Consider the following 18,915-nt stretch of genomic DNA (forward strand, 5'->3'; position numbering starts at 1 on the left):
GTGTTTATGTGAAGCATTGAGACATGACGCCGTGATCTGGTTCAGTGTTGGGCTGCAGGAGATTGAGCTTCGAGAGATTAGCTTAACTAGCTTATGCTCGTTAGCGCTCTGGTTCTCTTTCCACTGATGTTTGAACCTGTTTCCTCTGGGCCGAGCTCAGCATAAAACAGGCTTAACCTGGCACTTGGAACAAAACGAACCCCTACTGTGTACAATGTTTAGGATCAAAACAAAGAGTGATTACGGAGCGGTGTTGTGCCTACTGACTTAGCCAAGTATTTAAACTTTTTCCCTTCTACGATTCAGAAACTAGTTACTACAACTTTTATTATTAGTACTACTACTAGTGTTATTACTAGTAGTAGTTAGTAGTTAATTGTAATTAGTAGTTTATTGTTATTTTTATATTTTGTTTATTTAGACTTGTATTGGAATCACTAGGTGGTGGGGGAATTATGTTTACGCGTGTCCATCCAAGATCCTCATTAGTGTAATATTTCATGAGCAAGTGGTTGAATGTTTGTAGGATTTAAATGGAATTATCCATGTAACCAGCAGGTGAACTGATTAGTGTTTGAAATCAAGGTTACACCAAGGTCAAGTGTTTAAAAGCGTTTTCTACAGTAGCTTCATTTTATAACACATGCACAATGTGGAACGATGTATAATATTCATACGTATTACACTGCATTTGACTAGAGGTCGTAATTCCAAGCTCCGACTTCCTGCTTCTGAAGTCATTCGGATGCAGCGCTATTAGTAGTAGGACTGTAGCACTCGCTCATATGACAATAGAACAAACATCTCTGTTATAATCATACTGTAGAATATGTGAAGTCTCTCTCTCTCTCGCTCTCACTCTCTCTCTCTCTCTATCTCTCTCTCTCTCACACACACACACACACACACACACACACACACACACACACACACACATACACACAGCAAAATGAAATGCTTTGTGTGAATAATAAGGTGTGCATGGAGATGGCTGCTGATGAAGATGTTCTTCACAGCACATTTCTCCAGCACAATGAGCTCATAGTTTCTTTCCTGTTTCATTTGGAATTGTAAAGAATCTCATCTCTCTCTCTCTCTGTTTAATTTTCTGCAGTGTTTGGTCAAGCGTTTGTGAGTTATTGCTTTGTGTTGCTGTGTGTAAGTGTCGCTGTGTGTTTTTTCAGACATGAAGGATTTTATGGTTATATTACAATTCAACAACGACAGTCTTGATGACTGTGTGTGCCCGTACGTTTAAATGGACAACAATAATCCGATATTAATCCAATTAAGACGATTCTCTGATTAAGAAACTACCATGTAAACAGCGATTATTGATGCCCTTAATCCGGCTAAAGTCATACCCGAAGTAAACACAAATGGAATTAATATGGAGTATTTCTGTTTTAGATCCAGTTTGGGACTCAGCTCATGGCTTCAAGCAGTCGTCTATTAGCACGTATAGCACGACAAATAATTAACTGCACTTGAAGCTTTCGTATAATTAAAAATGAAACACCCAAAACTGTATACGGTGCCATAACGTATACATGTGTGTGTGTGTGTTGTATCATGCTGCATAAGATTATATTGACATTGGTCTTATCATTTTTACCAGTTTGGTGACAGACGTAGAGGTGGAGAAGGCATCACGTCCTTGCCAACGTTTATTTTTGCCTTAACACGTTCTCGCACATTGTTCTTTTTCAGCTTTCCGAATAACGCTAAATCTAAACACTTCAATCTGAGGAACCAACTCCATCCCAGGGAACCAAAATTCTTTGACAATATGGTACATGAAATTAATTATTAGTGTTAAAAAAAAAACCTTCACTTGGATATTCGTGTTTTTTTGACGTGAAGTGGTCAGAGCTTAGGTTAAGATCTTAGAAATGTTTTTAGTATTTTGTATAAAACAATACAAGGCACAAAAAGCATGACATAGCATTTTTAGCACACTTATCTCAAAGCACACTAGCATGCAGTGCTAGAATGCAGTTGAGCTATTGTAGTCATCAGTGAAACTGCTAGACTGAAGTTTGATGAGATGAAACAGGTTGTTTGAGAGGTCAAATAGTAGCTATTACATCTCTAGATGAATTACGGAACCACAAAAATATGTTAAACATTCCAGCGCTAATGAGCGAGCGGAGGTGTTTAATTAATAAATGTCTGATGAGGATGAGCTCAGCTCTGTGTCTCTGTCACTGTACAGCGAATCTCAATGAGTCAGTGATGGCATTAAACAGGAAACAGTTCTCTAAGAGGAACACTGGTATGAGGTGTGAAGTGTGAGAGACATCCTGAAGGACAGAGACGTAAAGTTGGCAGATGTATGCGGATCACTCGGGTCAGAACACACGCTGTACCACTGATTAACCACAGATCCACGGATACACAGATCCACAGACCCAAACATTCACAGACCCACAAATTCACATATTCACAGATCCAGAGATTCACAGACCCACATATTCACAGATCCACAGACCCAAACATTCACAGACACACAGATCCTCAGATTCACAGATCCACAGACCCACAGATCCAAAGTTTCACAGATCCACAGATTCACAGATCCACAGACCCACAGATTCACAGATCCACAGATCCACAGATCCAAAGTTTCACAGATTCACAGATTCACAGATCCACAGATCCACAGATTCACAGATCCACAGATCCTCAGATTCACAGATCCACAGATCCACAGATTCACAGATCCACAGATCCTCAGATTCACAGATCCACAGATCCACAGATCCACAGATCCACACATTCACAGATCCACAGATTCACAGATCCACAGATCCACAGATTCACAGATCCACAAACATAAAGATTCACAGACCCACAAATTCACATATTCACAGACCCACAGACCCAAAAATTCACAGACCCACAGATCCTCAGATTCACATATCCACAGACCCACAGATCCAAAGTTTCACAGGTTCACAGATCCACAGCCCAAAGATCCACAGACCCAAAGATTCACAGACCCACAGATGCTTAGATTCACAGATCCACAGACCCACAGATCCAAAGATTCACAGATCTACAGATCCACATATTCAAAAATCCACAGATCCACAGATTCACAGATCCACATACCCAAAGATTCACAGACCCACAGACACTCAGATTCACAGATCCAGAGATTCACAGACCCACATATTCACAGATCCATAGATTCACAGATTCACAGATCCACAGACCCAAAGATTCACAGAACCAAAGACCCACATATCCTCAGATTCACAGATCCACAGATTCACAGACCCACAGACCCAAAGATTCACAGATCCAGAGATTCACAGACCCACATACTCACAGATCCACAGATTCACATATTCACAGCTCCACAGACCCAAAGATTCACAGATCCACAGTGTAAAAATCAGTGTATATAAAATTTTCCCCTCATACTGACTGTGTGAGCTAGTGTTTGATAGAATTGAGAGCTGTCAGCCAATAAGACACGAGTATATCCACATAATTTCCTGTAAACCCATTCTGATTGGTCTCGCTTCATTCACTGAAGAAACAAAATTAAGTTCAGTTACATAGTGACAAACTGCTCACTACATGAATTATTCACTACTGAATTATTTGGGAATAAAGAAAAAATCTTTGGGTCTACTGCCTCGAATGCCCAGTCCAGTTACTCTCTTTCTTGTGGGTGGGGGCAGAGGTGTTGGGACGCTCATCAGCGCCCCCAAGCTGGTGTCACCCTAGGCGACCACCTAGTTTGCCTATGCCTAGAAATGGCCCTGCTTGTGTATATGTAGTTTTGACAACTTTAGAGTGTGTCACAAGAACCGGGCTGTCCTCACACTCTCACAGTTCTCCACACGCTACACCACTCTTTTATATGCTGTTGTAAATGAGAAATGTCTTGGGTGTGTGTGTGTGTGAGAGAGTGTGTGCGCTCTGATTTTATTATTATTACTCGTGTGAGGAAGGGAAAGTTGTGGGATTATTTGGAGCACCGCTTCAGGAGTACTTCAGTGTCGGGATTGAGAGTGTGTGTAGGTCAGCATGTATGAGACGTCGAGGCTGTCGAGCACTCAGGTGTGAAATTAAACCCACAACATGATGTGTTGATTTCAGTGACACACACACACACACACACACACACACACACACTCTTTCCATTACTATTTTTTATATTGATTTTTCAAATCTTTATATATATATTCCCTCGCTATATTCTTTCTGTCTATCTCTCCCCCCGCATCTCTCACTGCTTCTCCCTATTTCTTTCTTTTTTCTTTCGTTCATTTCATACTTGTAATTAATTTCTTTATGCATGTTTTTGTTGTTTTTTTAAAACTAGATGGATCATTGTGATTTTTATTTTTTGATTCTGTGGTTGACTGTCGGTTTTTACCTTATTTTTCATCTTCATTTGAGAATGCTTAATTGAATTTCTCTGCTTTATTGAATTTTTTTAAATCACAGATTATACAATTGTACTATTTATGATTATTTGCTTGTGGTAATGTTCTGCTGTCGGTTTTAATTCCGTTTCTATTCTATTTTAGCAAAAGTTTTATTTAAGTTTAAGGTTTTATTTAGAGATCCTTACAACATTAATTTTGCACTAATGTATAAATAATGCACTCATTTTTAATTTATGTTTAATGCATTAATATGTAAAGCAGATCATTTTAATTTAACCGTAATCTGATTGAAACTCCATCAGCCCGACAGTTCATTATTTTTAAATTGATTTTTCTTTGCTAACTTTTTTATTTACACTGAACATGATTATGATTTATGATCAGAAAGCATTTGCAAATGATTAGTTTTTCCTTCCCACATCATTATTCACTCTCTCCATCACACATACATGCACACACACACACACGCACGCACGCATGCACGCGCACACACACACACACACACACACACACACACACACACACACACACACACACACACATCCTGTTCCTCAAAACATTATAGCTCTAGGACAGGATCTCTGTGAACGTTCCACAAAACTAAAATGCAACTATAAACAGATAAAAAGTGTGACATGTTGTTTATTAATAAGTGAAATATTGTAATTGTTTGTTAATTGCTGTGGTATAAGAGGAATAAAACACTCTGTGCTGTGCTGTTATAGGAAACTAATCAACAACAAGGTGGTGTGATGATCACTGTTACCACTCCGAAATTGTTTATTTTCCTGTAACAGCACGTCCTTTAATGTGTTATTCCTGTCATAAGACAGCAATTTGTCCATGATTACTATTTCTTATTAAATAACCAGACTTTTATCCATTTATAGTTACATTTAATGTCTTAGAATCAAGTTCACACTTACATTAAGTTAAACAGTCGTTCCCTCACCATCCTCTTCTTTTTCTCTTGAAGTTATACCATATCAATGATTTCACATGTTTATGTGGTTAAGTCCCTGTGAATCAGCTCTTGCTATAGAAACGATAACGTATTAGAATGAGAGCATTAATATAAACCTGTGATTTGCAGCTGTGCTACTGTCAGAACTGCTGTTATAGAGAATTAATCAACATCTTCTGACCAATCAGAATCCAGAATTCAGCAGCACTGTGCTATAAAACATGATTAACAGAAGGCCGTAATTCTTTTAAAAGCCATTTAATGATACAGAACGCCAGGTACTTCAGAGAGAGTGAGAGAGAAAGAGAGAGAAAGAGAGAGAGAGAGATACGAGCGAATGGCGAAGGCTTCGTAAATCTTTGAGTCCAGACACAGAGACTCGATTAGGCAGCAGCTAAAGTAATTTCATATCCAAGGACTTATTTCACAAGTATAATGAGAGAGAGAGAGAGAGAGAGAGAGAGAGAGAGAGAGAGAGAGAGAGAGAGAGAGATGGGAGGGGGGTTTAAGCCCATTTAAGACTCTGCATGATCCTGTAAAGGCAGAGCAAAAAAACACTGGTGTAAAAGGGAAAACACAAAAGAACACACAAGTACTGAGACCATCTTTACTTCCTCTACTTCCAAGGTCTATTAATGGAGGTGGTTTTAGAAATGCAGCAAGCACCAGAAGCAGCATGTGGATATGCAATTTTATTATATTTAGCCAGAGATAAGTTTTTTAAAACAAACACATTGTGATGATGGATTACTTTTTTCAAGTACTGGCTTAATTTCATACAACAATACACTCCATTAACGATACTCCAGGTCGTCCTTTAAAGGTTCTGCTATGTAGACTCCTACAGGAAAGTGTTTCCAAAGTGGAACCATTTTCCCTCTGTCCAAGACTATGGACACTTAAGTACCCAATGAGCCCTTGAAGAATCTTTTTTTTTTTTTTGTACAAAATACCAACTGTTACACTCCTGTTCAGGTTCTATGTCCCTGAAAATAATAAGCAAATGTTTTGAGGTTTCTACTGCACACTGATCCAGTTTGAGAAAAAATAAATAGTTCTTCAAGGGTTCTTTAAGGATAATTTGGTTTTATTGGATACTTGGATAGGGGGTTTTCACTTCCAGAAAGAACCTTCTTCATTTCCAGAAAGAACCTTCTTCAAAGGACGTAGACATGTGTAATAACAAAGACATGTGTTGTAGGCTGATTGCCATCTCTAAAATTGTCTGTACTGTGTGAATTGTGTGTGATTGTGCCCTGCGACGGATTGGCACCCCGTCCAAGGTGTCCCCCGCCCTGTGCCCCAAGTCCACTGGGATAGGCTCCAGGCTCCCTGTGACCCTGTGCAGAATAAGTAGTACAGAAAATGGATGGATAGATGGATTCCTCATGGGTTCTTTAATGGGTTCTTAGATAATTTAAATTTCCTACCTTTTAAAAAGGTTTCTCCAATGGTTCTTTTATTGGATAATTGGATAAGGCTTATTCACATCCTGAAATGAACTGTTTTCATTAGAAAACATTTTGTTAAAGGGTTTCTGCATAGAAGTTCTAAGACTTTGTCATGATTGTAGGTAGAGATGGATGCAAGTGCAGTAAAGAGCTTTATTGAAGAGAGAGAGGCAGACAAATCCAAATCATGAATCAATAGCGAGGTCAAAAACAGGCAAATGGTCAGACGAACGGCAAACAGGATGAACTAGGCTAAGACAGGAATTGAGAAACAAGGCTATAAACAAGATCAGAAAACATGGAACAAAAGAATGAGGATCAAAGGCTTGGTTTGTTACGGATATGCAAACGATACTTCGCCCTGAACAAAGACACACGAGGTGTTTAAATACCAAACGTAATCAAGGGGAAAATACACAACAGCTGAATACAATGTTGACACGTACGGGCAACAACCAATGACAATACAGGGGGAGAGACAGGACATAAACTATAACAGAACACACGTGTCAAAAGTAAACAAAGTCAATGTCACTGAGAACCCGGACGCGTGAACTGTCGCCCTTTGGGCTGTTAATGTATACTGAATGCTGCATGAGAGGAAAATCGTGACTGTGACTTCTGCCAGAAGATCAAACAAAAAATCCTTAATTGTTCTACATTTACATACATGTATTTTATTATTATTATTCACAATTAGCAATCTAGTTATTTATGCTTAGCTAGCATACGTTCTTATTTAGAAAATGCCTCATTATAAATTTTACCTTGCTTATGCATGTAGAAAAGGGTTCCTTGAGGGTTCTTTAAAGGTTTGTTGGATAATTAAGCGCTCACAACTTGCAAGAAAAAAAGGGGGGGGGGGTGTTGATTTGGAGGAACATTCAAAGAACCCTTTAATTGCAATCTCACATATGATATTATTATAATATTGGAATCAGGAATCATGCTTCTTATTTTATTTTTATTTATTTATTTATTTATTTTTACAAAAAGATATACTTAAAATAATTTTTTGATACTGGCCAAACTTACAAGTATTAGGATGAACTATTAGGATGAACCCTCACGCAATCTGCGATCGATTAGCGACCGACACTTAGTAGTTCCTACTCAGCGTGGCTCAAGATCCCTTTCCAGAACCTTCAAACTAAATGTTGGAATGAACTTCCAACCTCAATGTGGACCGCAGAATCTCTCACCATCTTCACAAAAACAGCTAAAGACCCACCTCTTCCATGAACACCTCACCAACTCGTGAAATAAAAAAAATTGCACTTACACCTCTACTCTGCACTTTGCTTCTTCTGGAACTCAATTATAAATCTTGTATGGTAGCACTACTTGTATTGTTCTCTGCTTGATATATCGCTTTGCTTGTATTTTTCTCATTTGTAAGTCACTTTGGATAAAAGCATTTGCTAAATGAATAAATGTAAATGTAAATGTAATGAACTAGTAACTAGGGTTCTACCAAGTGTCACAGCTCACCTTGACAACATTATCTTATCTTATCTTATCTTTTCTTTTCTTATAACCTTGTATCTTGTATCCCCCTCCCTCCTCACATGGGGCAACAGAAAAATGCAGGTGAATGGCTCTTTTTTAAATTAAAAGTGTAAGCTAAAAGGGGATATTTTATGATACTGATTACCTAACAAGACTGGTTAAGTCAGTTAACAGTGAAACACCTGTATTCCAAGTATGTGCTGTGCATCTCTGGAGTTTCCTCTGTAAACAGACAGATTTTGCCTATAGTACATGGCAATATTATGGGCTGTGATATCAACAAAATTCATTAAATTGAGCAATTTCATCTGAATTAAAATCCAGGAAAACCCCGCCCCTTAGTCAATTTTTTTTTTCCAAAACAGGTGACCCATATTCAAATCAGAAATTTTGCATAATTTATCAATGTAAAAACACCTTTACAATGTAAATAAATAGAACCTTGGTGAAGTAATACATTAGTGTTAGCATTAGCAACACACACAAACACACACACACACACACACACACACACACACACACACACACACACACACACACACACACACAAGCTTCCATTAGCTCTTGAACAAGACTCAAAGGGCTACAGAATGTTATCCAGCACTAAAACAGTTGGGTGTGTGTAACGGGTTTGTAGATGCAGCTGTTTCTCACTCCCCAGTGAGTCATTAGCACTCCGGAGTGCACTTCAGCACCATCAGCTAGGGCACATTAAGAAGAGAAAGGCTGAAGAGGGCATCCATTATCTGCATGAAGAGGACTGAGAAGGATCTGAAATCAGCGGCAGAGAGAGAGGATGAAAGAGGAAACCATATTTAATGGATCCTATCATTTCCTCGGGTGTTAAGTCATGTCATTGTGACCCTCTTGTACCACAATAGCCTACAGTCTCATCACCTCCAGCCATACCTACGATCCATTACTTTTTTCATACACAGCCAGGCTGAAGTAGAGCTTCAGGCAAATTTGAAGCACGTCCTTTCTTTTTAACGTTACACCACAGCGCTGTTTTTTAATTTTGGATTCTGGTTAGTCCCAAGATGTTGATTAATTATCTATAACAACAGCTCTGACAGGATATATTATATTTATGTTCATTTATTTTTATTTTATAATGCTGTTATAACTCAAATTAGTGCATGTGGTTATTGCCTAATACAGGTCATAAGTGCACACACCTTCTGCCTGTCATTTAAATCCCACTCTGACTTTTTTACCAGTTTGTGCACTTTGTAGCCGTCATGGCTGACCACGTTGCATTTTTTTTGCCTCATTTCTTCCCGTTTCGATCCCCTCCTAAAACATGAATTATTGATATGCGTTCCGCTTCAGACCCCCTAAACAAACAGTATGCTTCAGAAAGCCATATGTGAGTGGCACGGGGAGGAAAATTGCCTCATAAGTCATATTCTGGAGCGGCATTGTGAAGTGGCCTGCTATAACCAAGGCTAGCCTTTAAATTCCTCATCGAGGAGAGATGGACACGAAGCGCGAGAGGCCAGCGAGGCATTAACCTCGAGGCCATTCATCATGCGGAATGAAGGACAGAGATGGAGACCGCTCACAAAAAATGACGTCCAACATTTATGCTGGAAGAGCAGTGCTGGAGAGCACAGTACAGGAGGGAGAGGGCGTTAAATTTCCTCAGGCAGAGAGAAAAATCGAGAGAGAAGGGAATTTGGCTTTCAGACACAGTAAAGCCTTTGATTTGTCTGTCGAGCGTGAGCACTGATTGAAGAGCAGCCTGACACCAGAGGAGGAAAAAAAAAAGAACAGCTCTCTAAAATGACAAGTTCAGAGAAAATTAACTAGTTCATGGTTACGGTGCAGCAGTGGGCTTGCCAGTTCAAATCCAATTGCGAGTTCAACTCCAAGGCTTGTTGTGCTAGCAGGTAATGATGGCAGGTAACATGTCACTCGTGTCAATTGTAATTTCTGCTGTGGGAGTGGCCTGTCCATCCGTTCCGGTGAGAAACAGCAGTGTATATATAGCTTCTAACGCTAACTAGTTATTCAAAAATTAAATAATGATCATAAGTAATCCACGTGAAAATTGGTTGTTACAAGTTAATGTAGCAAATCATGCTAACTATATTAGGTATGTAAACTCACCAGAGGAATTAATGATCTCTGCTACTTCCTTCCAAGCTTTATCTCTATACACATTTAATGAATAGTCATATATGACAGGTTTAGAAGAGTCCATGCTTATAAGTTTTTCTTCCAAACAGTAAATGGGATATAACTGCAGGTAGGAAGGTGGAGTAATAAAGATGGAAAACTGAAGAAGTGTCGGAGCGCATGTACCATAGTATTGGTCTGAGAAATCATTCGAGCTAATCGCTTTAAAGCAGCTTACCTAGTTTGCATAGATTTGAGAGACTCTCATTTCAAATGTTGATTTGTTTCTGTCGCTTGGCAGAGTCACTGAAATCATGGCTCGGTATCAGTGTAGCAAATGAACTCTCGCCTGCCACTTTGTCACTCACTAGTGTGAATGTAGCGTTAAAATCCCAGAGAAGTGTAAAAGTCTGAATACATTTTTAAAAAGCAGCCCGTCCAGGATTTTATGATCACAGAAATAAACACAAAATCAAGCAAACTCTGCAATATTCGGAGGCGTTTACAATTTTTAAAAATTACAGAAGATTTTCCAAGAAGATTTGGACCAAGACCCTCATTTACCAACAAACATCACTGTGAATTCGTACAATTGCGATTTCGCCAATTCAATAGTTTTCCGCAAAAAAAATATAAAAAAAAAACTCTGCAAGGTGCATGGTAAATTTAGAAAAAAAAGTCCAGCCTTTTTGGCCGCAACAATCACAAACAAACTCTGTACAGACTGAACAAGGATAAAATGTGATAAAACATTCAAACAACAGCTAAACTCTCTTTAGGATGTGAAACTGGTACATCCCATCATTAAATCTGGCCAAGAACCTTCCGGAGCTCCATTGTTCCAGGAAGATGTGATACAGTGCACTTTTTTTTCAATCCACAGATGGATCTTTCTTTAAAAAGCTCATTGGGTCTTTTAAAAAAGTGTTAGAACCTGTTGTGTGAATCCAGCCCATCAGCTTGCAACTTTCAAAAGCTATCAGGCACTCTGAGGCTGAGACTAGGTTCCACGTTGAACCTCTTTAGAAATCCATCAAAAGAACCACTAAGAAACTTTTTTTTTTCTTCTAACGGGTGTTGAGAAACTTTTTACTAAGAAAAGAAATGAGGCTATTTTTATAGATTTATTGATTTGGTTGTGGTGTGTGTTCATGTAGTGGTGTTGCTGGAGGCCGTTGCACACTTGGTTAGCTTTCAGGACTGATTTGCTTTTTGTCTCTGTGTGTGTGGGGTGGGGTGGGGGTTGGGGGGTTATCGACCGGACCACACGCCACCCAGATGGACTCCAACACCCAAAAACTCATTACATCTTGATACACTCGTCTGCGGAGTTACTCAGAGGTGTTTGGAAATGTTCCCAGTAAGTCATCATAGCTAATGTAATGTGATGTCGGAACGGCCGTAAGCGCGTCATGTCAACGAGTTTGACACTTTTCTGCATTCACATTCTCTCATGGAGATCAATCGCAGATTGAAGATGACGTTGCCGTCGTGTTGCGCTCCGTAATGGATGTCGTGATCACAACATTGAAGGCTGTTTATGTTTAACACACTTTATTAAAGGAACCCTAAATAGAGTGTGGAATGGTCCTGTAATTGAATCCTGGATTGTAATTGGTCTGCATTTTCTATAACAGCCACTCTGAAAATAGGCTTATATTAATGCGCATGTTCGAATACATAATCTTTTCTATAGTAACAGCTCATTCAAAGGGACAATGGATGCTCTTTATAAATGGGTAAAAAAAAAAAAAAAAAAAACATTGATATGACGAAGTTTTCTGTAAGGAGATGTTTATTTAGCATTTATTTGTGGAAGGAGTCTCCAGTGCACTTTTTGTAACAGTCAGAGGTAAAGCTGGAACTTTATGTTTTATGACAGAGGAGTTTGCACTTTGGGGTCTCTTGGTAACTTTTTTTTGTTGACTTCATAAGAGAGAAAAAAGAGACTGGTGAAGGAATGACTGCTAGAATGTAAGTGAGAACAGGAGATGCCTTTTCCTGTGGATGTTCCACAACATTAAATGTTACTATAAATAGATTTTTTTTTTTAAAAAGTACCGTGTTGTTCGTTAATAAATATAAATTGTGATTGTAAATTTGTACATTTCTGTGGTAGAAGAGGAATAAAACACTTTAGGATGTGCTGTTATGGGAAAATAATCAGCTTTAGTGTGGTAACACTACCTCCGCTTCATCACATCACTACATTGTTGGTTACTTTCCTATAGCAGCGTGTCCTGAAGTGTTTTATTCCTCTTATACCACAGCAATTTGCCAACAATTTTTTTTATTTATTTGATGATGTATTTTTTTCGTCCATTTATAGCTATATTTAGCAGTCTGTACGGGATTTCGAGTTTTTTTGTGATGCATTCGGCTTTTTCAAAGCAGAATTGGCGAAATTGGCGGTCTTTCACAGTGATGTTTGTTGGTAAATGAGACCTTTTAGCTGTACTCATTCTTGACGCACATGAATCGAAGAGGGCTTTGGCTGAATGCGCGTTGTGATGATGTCACATGACACGTCTTGGCCCAAATATGCGGAAAATATCTTCCTCCGAATATTTGCCGAGTTTGCTTGATTTTGCGTTCATTTCTGCGATTACAAAACTGCAAAATCCCTGAGGGACTGAATTGAAAGTGTTTTATTCCTTTCCTTTGAAAGTGCATTTTTTTGTTCCTAAAGCACAGAGCCTTGTGACTTATATCTTCCACAGTGCTCTTTCGTTTGTTGGAGCACAAAAAGAGTTGACGGTTGGTTTTCTCAAAAAGAGCGAAATGAGATTAGCAGGAGGTCCCAGAAAGCCTCCTGTTCAATAATAAATTCCTCTCCATCCCTTTCACACCAAACCAGAGAAGTGTGTGTTGCTCTTGGGGTGTTTATGCCGTTTCAAAGGCTTTCTTTTCCTTTCTCTCATTTCCTCTGTAGCTTGTGTGTAAATCAATTTTAACTGACCCAGTTAAGAATTTGTATTGAACGTAGAACAAAATGAAAATTTTGCTTCATTTGCTTGGCTTGAAATTTGCTTCATTTGCTTGGCTTGCTAAACAGTGATGATATTCGGCTTGAAGAGAAATGTTAAAGCACAAGGGAATCTCAATACATGATCACATGTTTAATATTGGACTGCTGGGTTAAAAAAAACATGATGCAATAGGAGTAAGGAATAAAACACTCCATGTTGTGCTGTTGGTATGGAATTTACTGCATATAAATGATAAATAAAGTCTCCTTACCCAACAATGTTTGTGTGGTGTATTCACTGTACACCTCCCTGTGAATGAGCTGTTGCTATAGAAACGATAACATATCAGAACAAATGCATTAATATAAACCTGTGATTTACAGCTGCACTACTGGCAGAGCTGCTGTACTAGAAAATTAATCAACACCTTTTTGTGTGCTTCTGATTCTGGCAGGTTCCTTGGTGTGCCACCTGGGAGAGGAAGTTGCCCACTTACAGGACCTTTGCCCTTTGACCTCATTTACACCGACTACCATGGCTTACAGCAGATGAAGCAGCACATGGGGCTGTCCTTAAAGAAACACAAGTCAGTGTGACAGTCGTTCTTCTCTTCTCTTCTCTTCTCTTCATCTCTTTCCTCAGTCTCTGACTCACGTTCTTTTAGAGCAGTTTCAGTTACACAAGACAGCGATTATCCTGAATCGCTTTAATTAGAGCCGTGCTTAATCAGTCCTCCAGTTGCTCTCTTTATGTCACACATACACACACACACACACACACACACACACATCATGCTTTCTCTCCTTCTCTTTTCAAACTCCCCCCAAGGCTGCTTCGTCAAACCACAGTGACAGAGGAACACACCTTACACACATTACACAAACTGTAATGTGTGTGTGTGTGTGTGTGTGTGTCTGTGTGACAGAGAGAGAGAGAGAGAGAGAGAGAGAGAGAGAGAGAGAGAGAGAGAGAGAGAGAGAGAGAGAGAGAGAGAGGGGAGAGAGGATCAACAGAATGCTGTTATTCTTTGTGGTGAAAATAATGCTTATTGATCCAGTAGATGCAGTAGAGTCTCTCTATCTCTCTCTCATGCTCTCTCTCTCTCTCACACAAACACACACACACACACACACACACACACACACACACACAAAGTTGACTATTTTCTTATAGCATAACTTCCCCAAGTGTTTTGTTCCTCTTATACCACAGCAATTTGCCAATGATTGTTTTTGTTTTCACCACAGCATAATATACAGTGACTGCATACTGTACAATATCGATTGTGAACCGAACTGGACCTAGAATTGATCCCTGTGGAACATCTTTAATAATTAGCAAAGTTTCTAGTACACCAGCACACACACACACACATGCACACACAAACACGCTAGCATACAAAGAGTAATCGATTAGAAGATTAGACGTCGTATCTAGCACTACAGATCACATTCAGAGCCATTGACCTTGTGGAAGGTCGTCATGATACGATTCAGCAGGATTCATGTTTGATCCTCACCCACCTACCACAAACTGACAAATCATGCCCTTTACCGATGGCACACCATTAATCAGGCTGTAGAACACTCTCAGATTTCCTTCTAGGACTTTTATGACCCTATATAATCACCATCTCCACTTCATTAATAATGCATTAGTGAAAGGTCGAGACAACGCTGCTCTGTACGTGTCAATATCACACACACACACACACACACACACACACACACACACACACACACACACACACACACACACACACACACACACATAATTCAATATCCATCAGTTCATATTACCAAATCTAGTTGTGGTTTTATTTATTTGTTTTTGTTCTCTCATTTTGAAAGGGGAAAAATTAGGTAATTTATCAGAAATTTGGCAATAGTATTTTGGACATTGTTCCTATTCCTAAAAGATGTCACCTTCTCTTTTCAAGTCTTTGACTCTCCAGTTTGGGTGATCCTGTGCCCACTGAAGCCTCAGATTCCTTTTCTCAGCTGACAGGAATGGAATAATGCACCTCAAGGTTCAACATGTTGTAATGAGTGGTTATTGGGGTGCCACAGGGGGGCAGTTTGGGCAGTGGTGGCTTGGCGGTTAAGGCTCTGGGTTACAGATTGGAAGGTTGGGCGTTCAAGCCCCAGCACTGCCAAGCTGCCACTGTTGGGCCCTTGAGCAAGTTCCTTAATCCTCTCTGCTTAAGGGGTGCTGTATCATGGCTGACCCTGTGCTCTGACCTCAGCTTCCTGTCATGCTGGGGTATGTGAAGAAAAAAATTTCACTGTGCATATGTGATCAATAAAGACTCATTACTTTACTCCCTCTTACTTTAAAGCTACCTTCCTGCATCTCCAGCCAAAATCACCTGTACACACCTGTTTTAGTTGATCAAGAACTTCTTAAGGCAATGATTAGATGGTCAGGTGGGCATGATTATGGTTGCAATTAAAGTCTTCAGGAAAGTAGATCTCCAGGAACAAGGTCACAGTGCTACAGACTATTGTGTGTAAAAAAATATATATCCCAGGAGATCAGCTGTCTTTGAAAAACCATGGCACAATCAAAGTCCCCCCCCCCCCCCCCCCCCCCCGCCTTTTATGTTCGATATGAACAAGCTCTTGATCTATATTTGCATGATTAATGCAGTGCTCTGCTGATGCGTGACTGGTTGATTGGGTGATATATACATACAGTTCTAAATTTCACAGTGTGAAGGGATTCCCAGGCCATCACAGATATAAGGATACACCTTTTTTTTTGATGGACTTCTGTTTTTTATCATGACGATCATGATTTGCAAAATAGTCAGAGTGCTTACTAGAAAGATGGCTGCTGTCTCACTTTTTTTTATCACGTTTTTGCATTGAGAGCCTTTGTTTTGATGGATCTGTGAATCGCTGAGCTTTTTATATGAAGTTGATTTCAGAGAGTTGTATTGATGTGTGCTCCGCGTTATTGTGCGCTCTTCTGTCACAGCAGTGAGTTCGGCTGAATAAAAGCATGCACAATGCATGAATAGAAAGGTGTGATTGCTACCGAGCTGCTTCATTTCTACCCTGCCATTCTAGCTTTAGATTATAGTGTTGGGATGAGTGTACTCACCGATTGACAAAACTCTCCTTTCTAGTGGAGAAATTACAGTGTCGAGACGCTGTTGTGTTCTGAATCGGGGGATTTTGTTGTCAGAAGGCTCGAGCTGTTTGTATTCGTGGCTCATTCCAGCTGCATTTACATGACTTAGCTGATACAAAGATCAACTCCATTTAAAAAATATATATATTCATATACAGGTTTACCATATGATGAGTTCCCTTCCTGTTGTTTTCCAGGTGCCATATTCGAGTCATAGACACGTTTGGGACAGAGCCAGCCTATAACCATGAGGAATATGCAACTTTACATGGCTACAGGACGAACTGGGGATACTGGAATCTCAACACCAGGCAATACATGACCATGTTCCGTAAGTAAAGTGTAGAATTGCAATGCATCGAATTCCAGGTGGGGAAAAATATGGACTTTCAGGAAAAACATTGGAAAAAGTATGAATGTTTAGAGTGATGCAACCTTTATTTTTCCCCATGAAATTATCATTTCATATTTTTCGTTCTTTTTTTGTAATACGGTAACAGAGTCTGGAAAGTTAGGCAGTCAATCTAGAAAAATGTCCCCAATAATAAATGCTGATTAACACACTGAAACAACAGCCCTGATGAATTCTCAATTCTGATTGGTCAGGAGGTGTTGATTCATTTGCAGTAGGACTTTATAAATTACACTCCACATAAAAATATTATTTAAAAACGTGGAATCATTTATATGGCAAATTTATCTGTAAATTTATGATGTAACATTCAGTGTTATGTAACAGTCAGAGGTAAAGCTGTAACTTTAAGTTTTCTGACATCTTCAGGACAGAGGAGTTTAGGCGTTGAGGTTTCTTCGTATTTTATGGTAAAGTTGTGGGTTTTGTTGTTGTTGTTGGTTTTTTTTTTTGGTTTTGTTTTTACTCCTGGTTGATTTGTAGAAATTTAGTGAAGATACAATATTTCTTTTAAATATTGGATGTGCTCTTTTCCATCATCTTAAGAATGTAATTTTTTTTTTTTTTTTTTTTTTTTTTTTTTTTACAAATGTCACAAAGATATTTGGGCAGAAACATAACTTAAAAATCTCCATGCAAGCTCCCCAAATTCCTGATTGAGTCCTCATCTCTCCTATGTGCTTTTCTTCCCCCAGCCCACACCCCAGATAACTCCTTCATGGGCTTCGTATCCGAGGAGCTGAATGAGACTGAGAAACACAACATCCAGCAGAACAAAGTGAAGAACATGGCAGTTGTGTACGGCAAGGAGGCCAGCATGTGGAAGGTGAGGAGGATGCTGCTGCTTGAAATAGAAATGCTGACCTAGAAAACGCTCTGTTTCACTTTAATCTTATTTCAACAGACCCATCCTGATAATCAGTTTTAAATTAACTGCTTTATCAAGTTTGGCAAAAATTATCCCAAAACATCACAGGATAATACCATTCGGGTTGTTGAAACATCTACAAACATCTATAATTGTAGAGCGAGCATCACATTGAATACTCACTCCATTTGGGAAACCTACTTTTGAGCCTTCATCTTGAGTCAGTACACAACAATTTGGTGGAACTGTGGTTTATTTGGTTGGTAAAATGTAAGAGGAGCTTCAAATTATTAAGTTACACAAGACCAGCATTGCATTGCTGTTTTATTTATTTATTTATTTTACTATTGCTTTTTGCACAACATGAAATACCTCCTCCACAAACATACTAGGCTATGATTTTTCTGTAAAATTCTTTTTTTTTTTCTCTCCACATGATAAGATGTCCTTGTTAGCAGTGTTTGTGCCTCTGCTTTGTCTTGTATCTCTGTTATCACTACAACCACACAGTCACAACTTAATGATAAAATTTACAGCATTAATTAATGTTTAACACGTCAGGTTTCAGCACATTCACTTAAAGCCTGACACATTTCTCAGAAGCCGCACTTGATAAGGGTTCTGTAGAAGAGCAGACAAGCTAGGAGATAACGTTATCTGTTCTCAAAGACGAAGATAAAAATTAATCCTCGACTTTAATTTAGATTTAAATTACTTTTCACAGTGGTATGTTGTACTCTAGATTGTGGAACGACACACAAACCTTCTGAAAAGGTCTTCTTTAAAAATCAACACTGTCTGAATATATCACGCCTGAAAGGCAGAACCTTACTCAGACTTAAAATGTACTATGTCAAGTACAGAGATGGTTCTTTAAATCAGAAGTTACGTAAATGTAAAAGTAAAACAACGGGGCTTTGTCTAACCTAACACTTTTTTCTATTCTTTTTCCTATATTTCATCTTGATGCAGCTTCAGGTAAGTCTCTTTTTGTACATTTTGCTCATTATCCATCATTAAAGCATTAAAATAAATAAATAAATAAAACACTGCAGGCAGCTCACCTACAATATTGTTTGA

The 18,915-nt window shown here is 38.9% G+C and overlaps 1 protein-coding gene across 1 annotated transcript in view; it reads left to right on the forward strand.

Moving 5' to 3' along the window:
- LOC108272407 (alpha-1,6-mannosylglycoprotein 6-beta-N-acetylglucosaminyltransferase B) overlaps positions 1-18,915 on the forward strand; it is a 107,714-nt gene that overhangs the window by 74,333 nt on the left and 14,466 nt on the right. Inside the window, exons 9-11 of the mRNA XM_053684579.1 lie at positions 13,875-14,006; positions 16,753-16,886; positions 17,663-17,793. Coding sequence (XP_053540554.1) covers positions 13,875-14,006; positions 16,753-16,886; positions 17,663-17,793 — 397 coding nt within the window. The remainder of the gene's footprint in view (positions 1-13,874; positions 14,007-16,752; positions 16,887-17,662; positions 17,794-18,915) is intronic.

This window comes from Ictalurus punctatus, chromosome 12 (assembly GCF_001660625.3).
Source record: "Ictalurus punctatus breed USDA103 chromosome 12, Coco_2.0, whole genome shotgun sequence".
Taxonomy (NCBI): domain Eukaryota; kingdom Metazoa; phylum Chordata; class Actinopteri; order Siluriformes; family Ictaluridae; genus Ictalurus; species Ictalurus punctatus.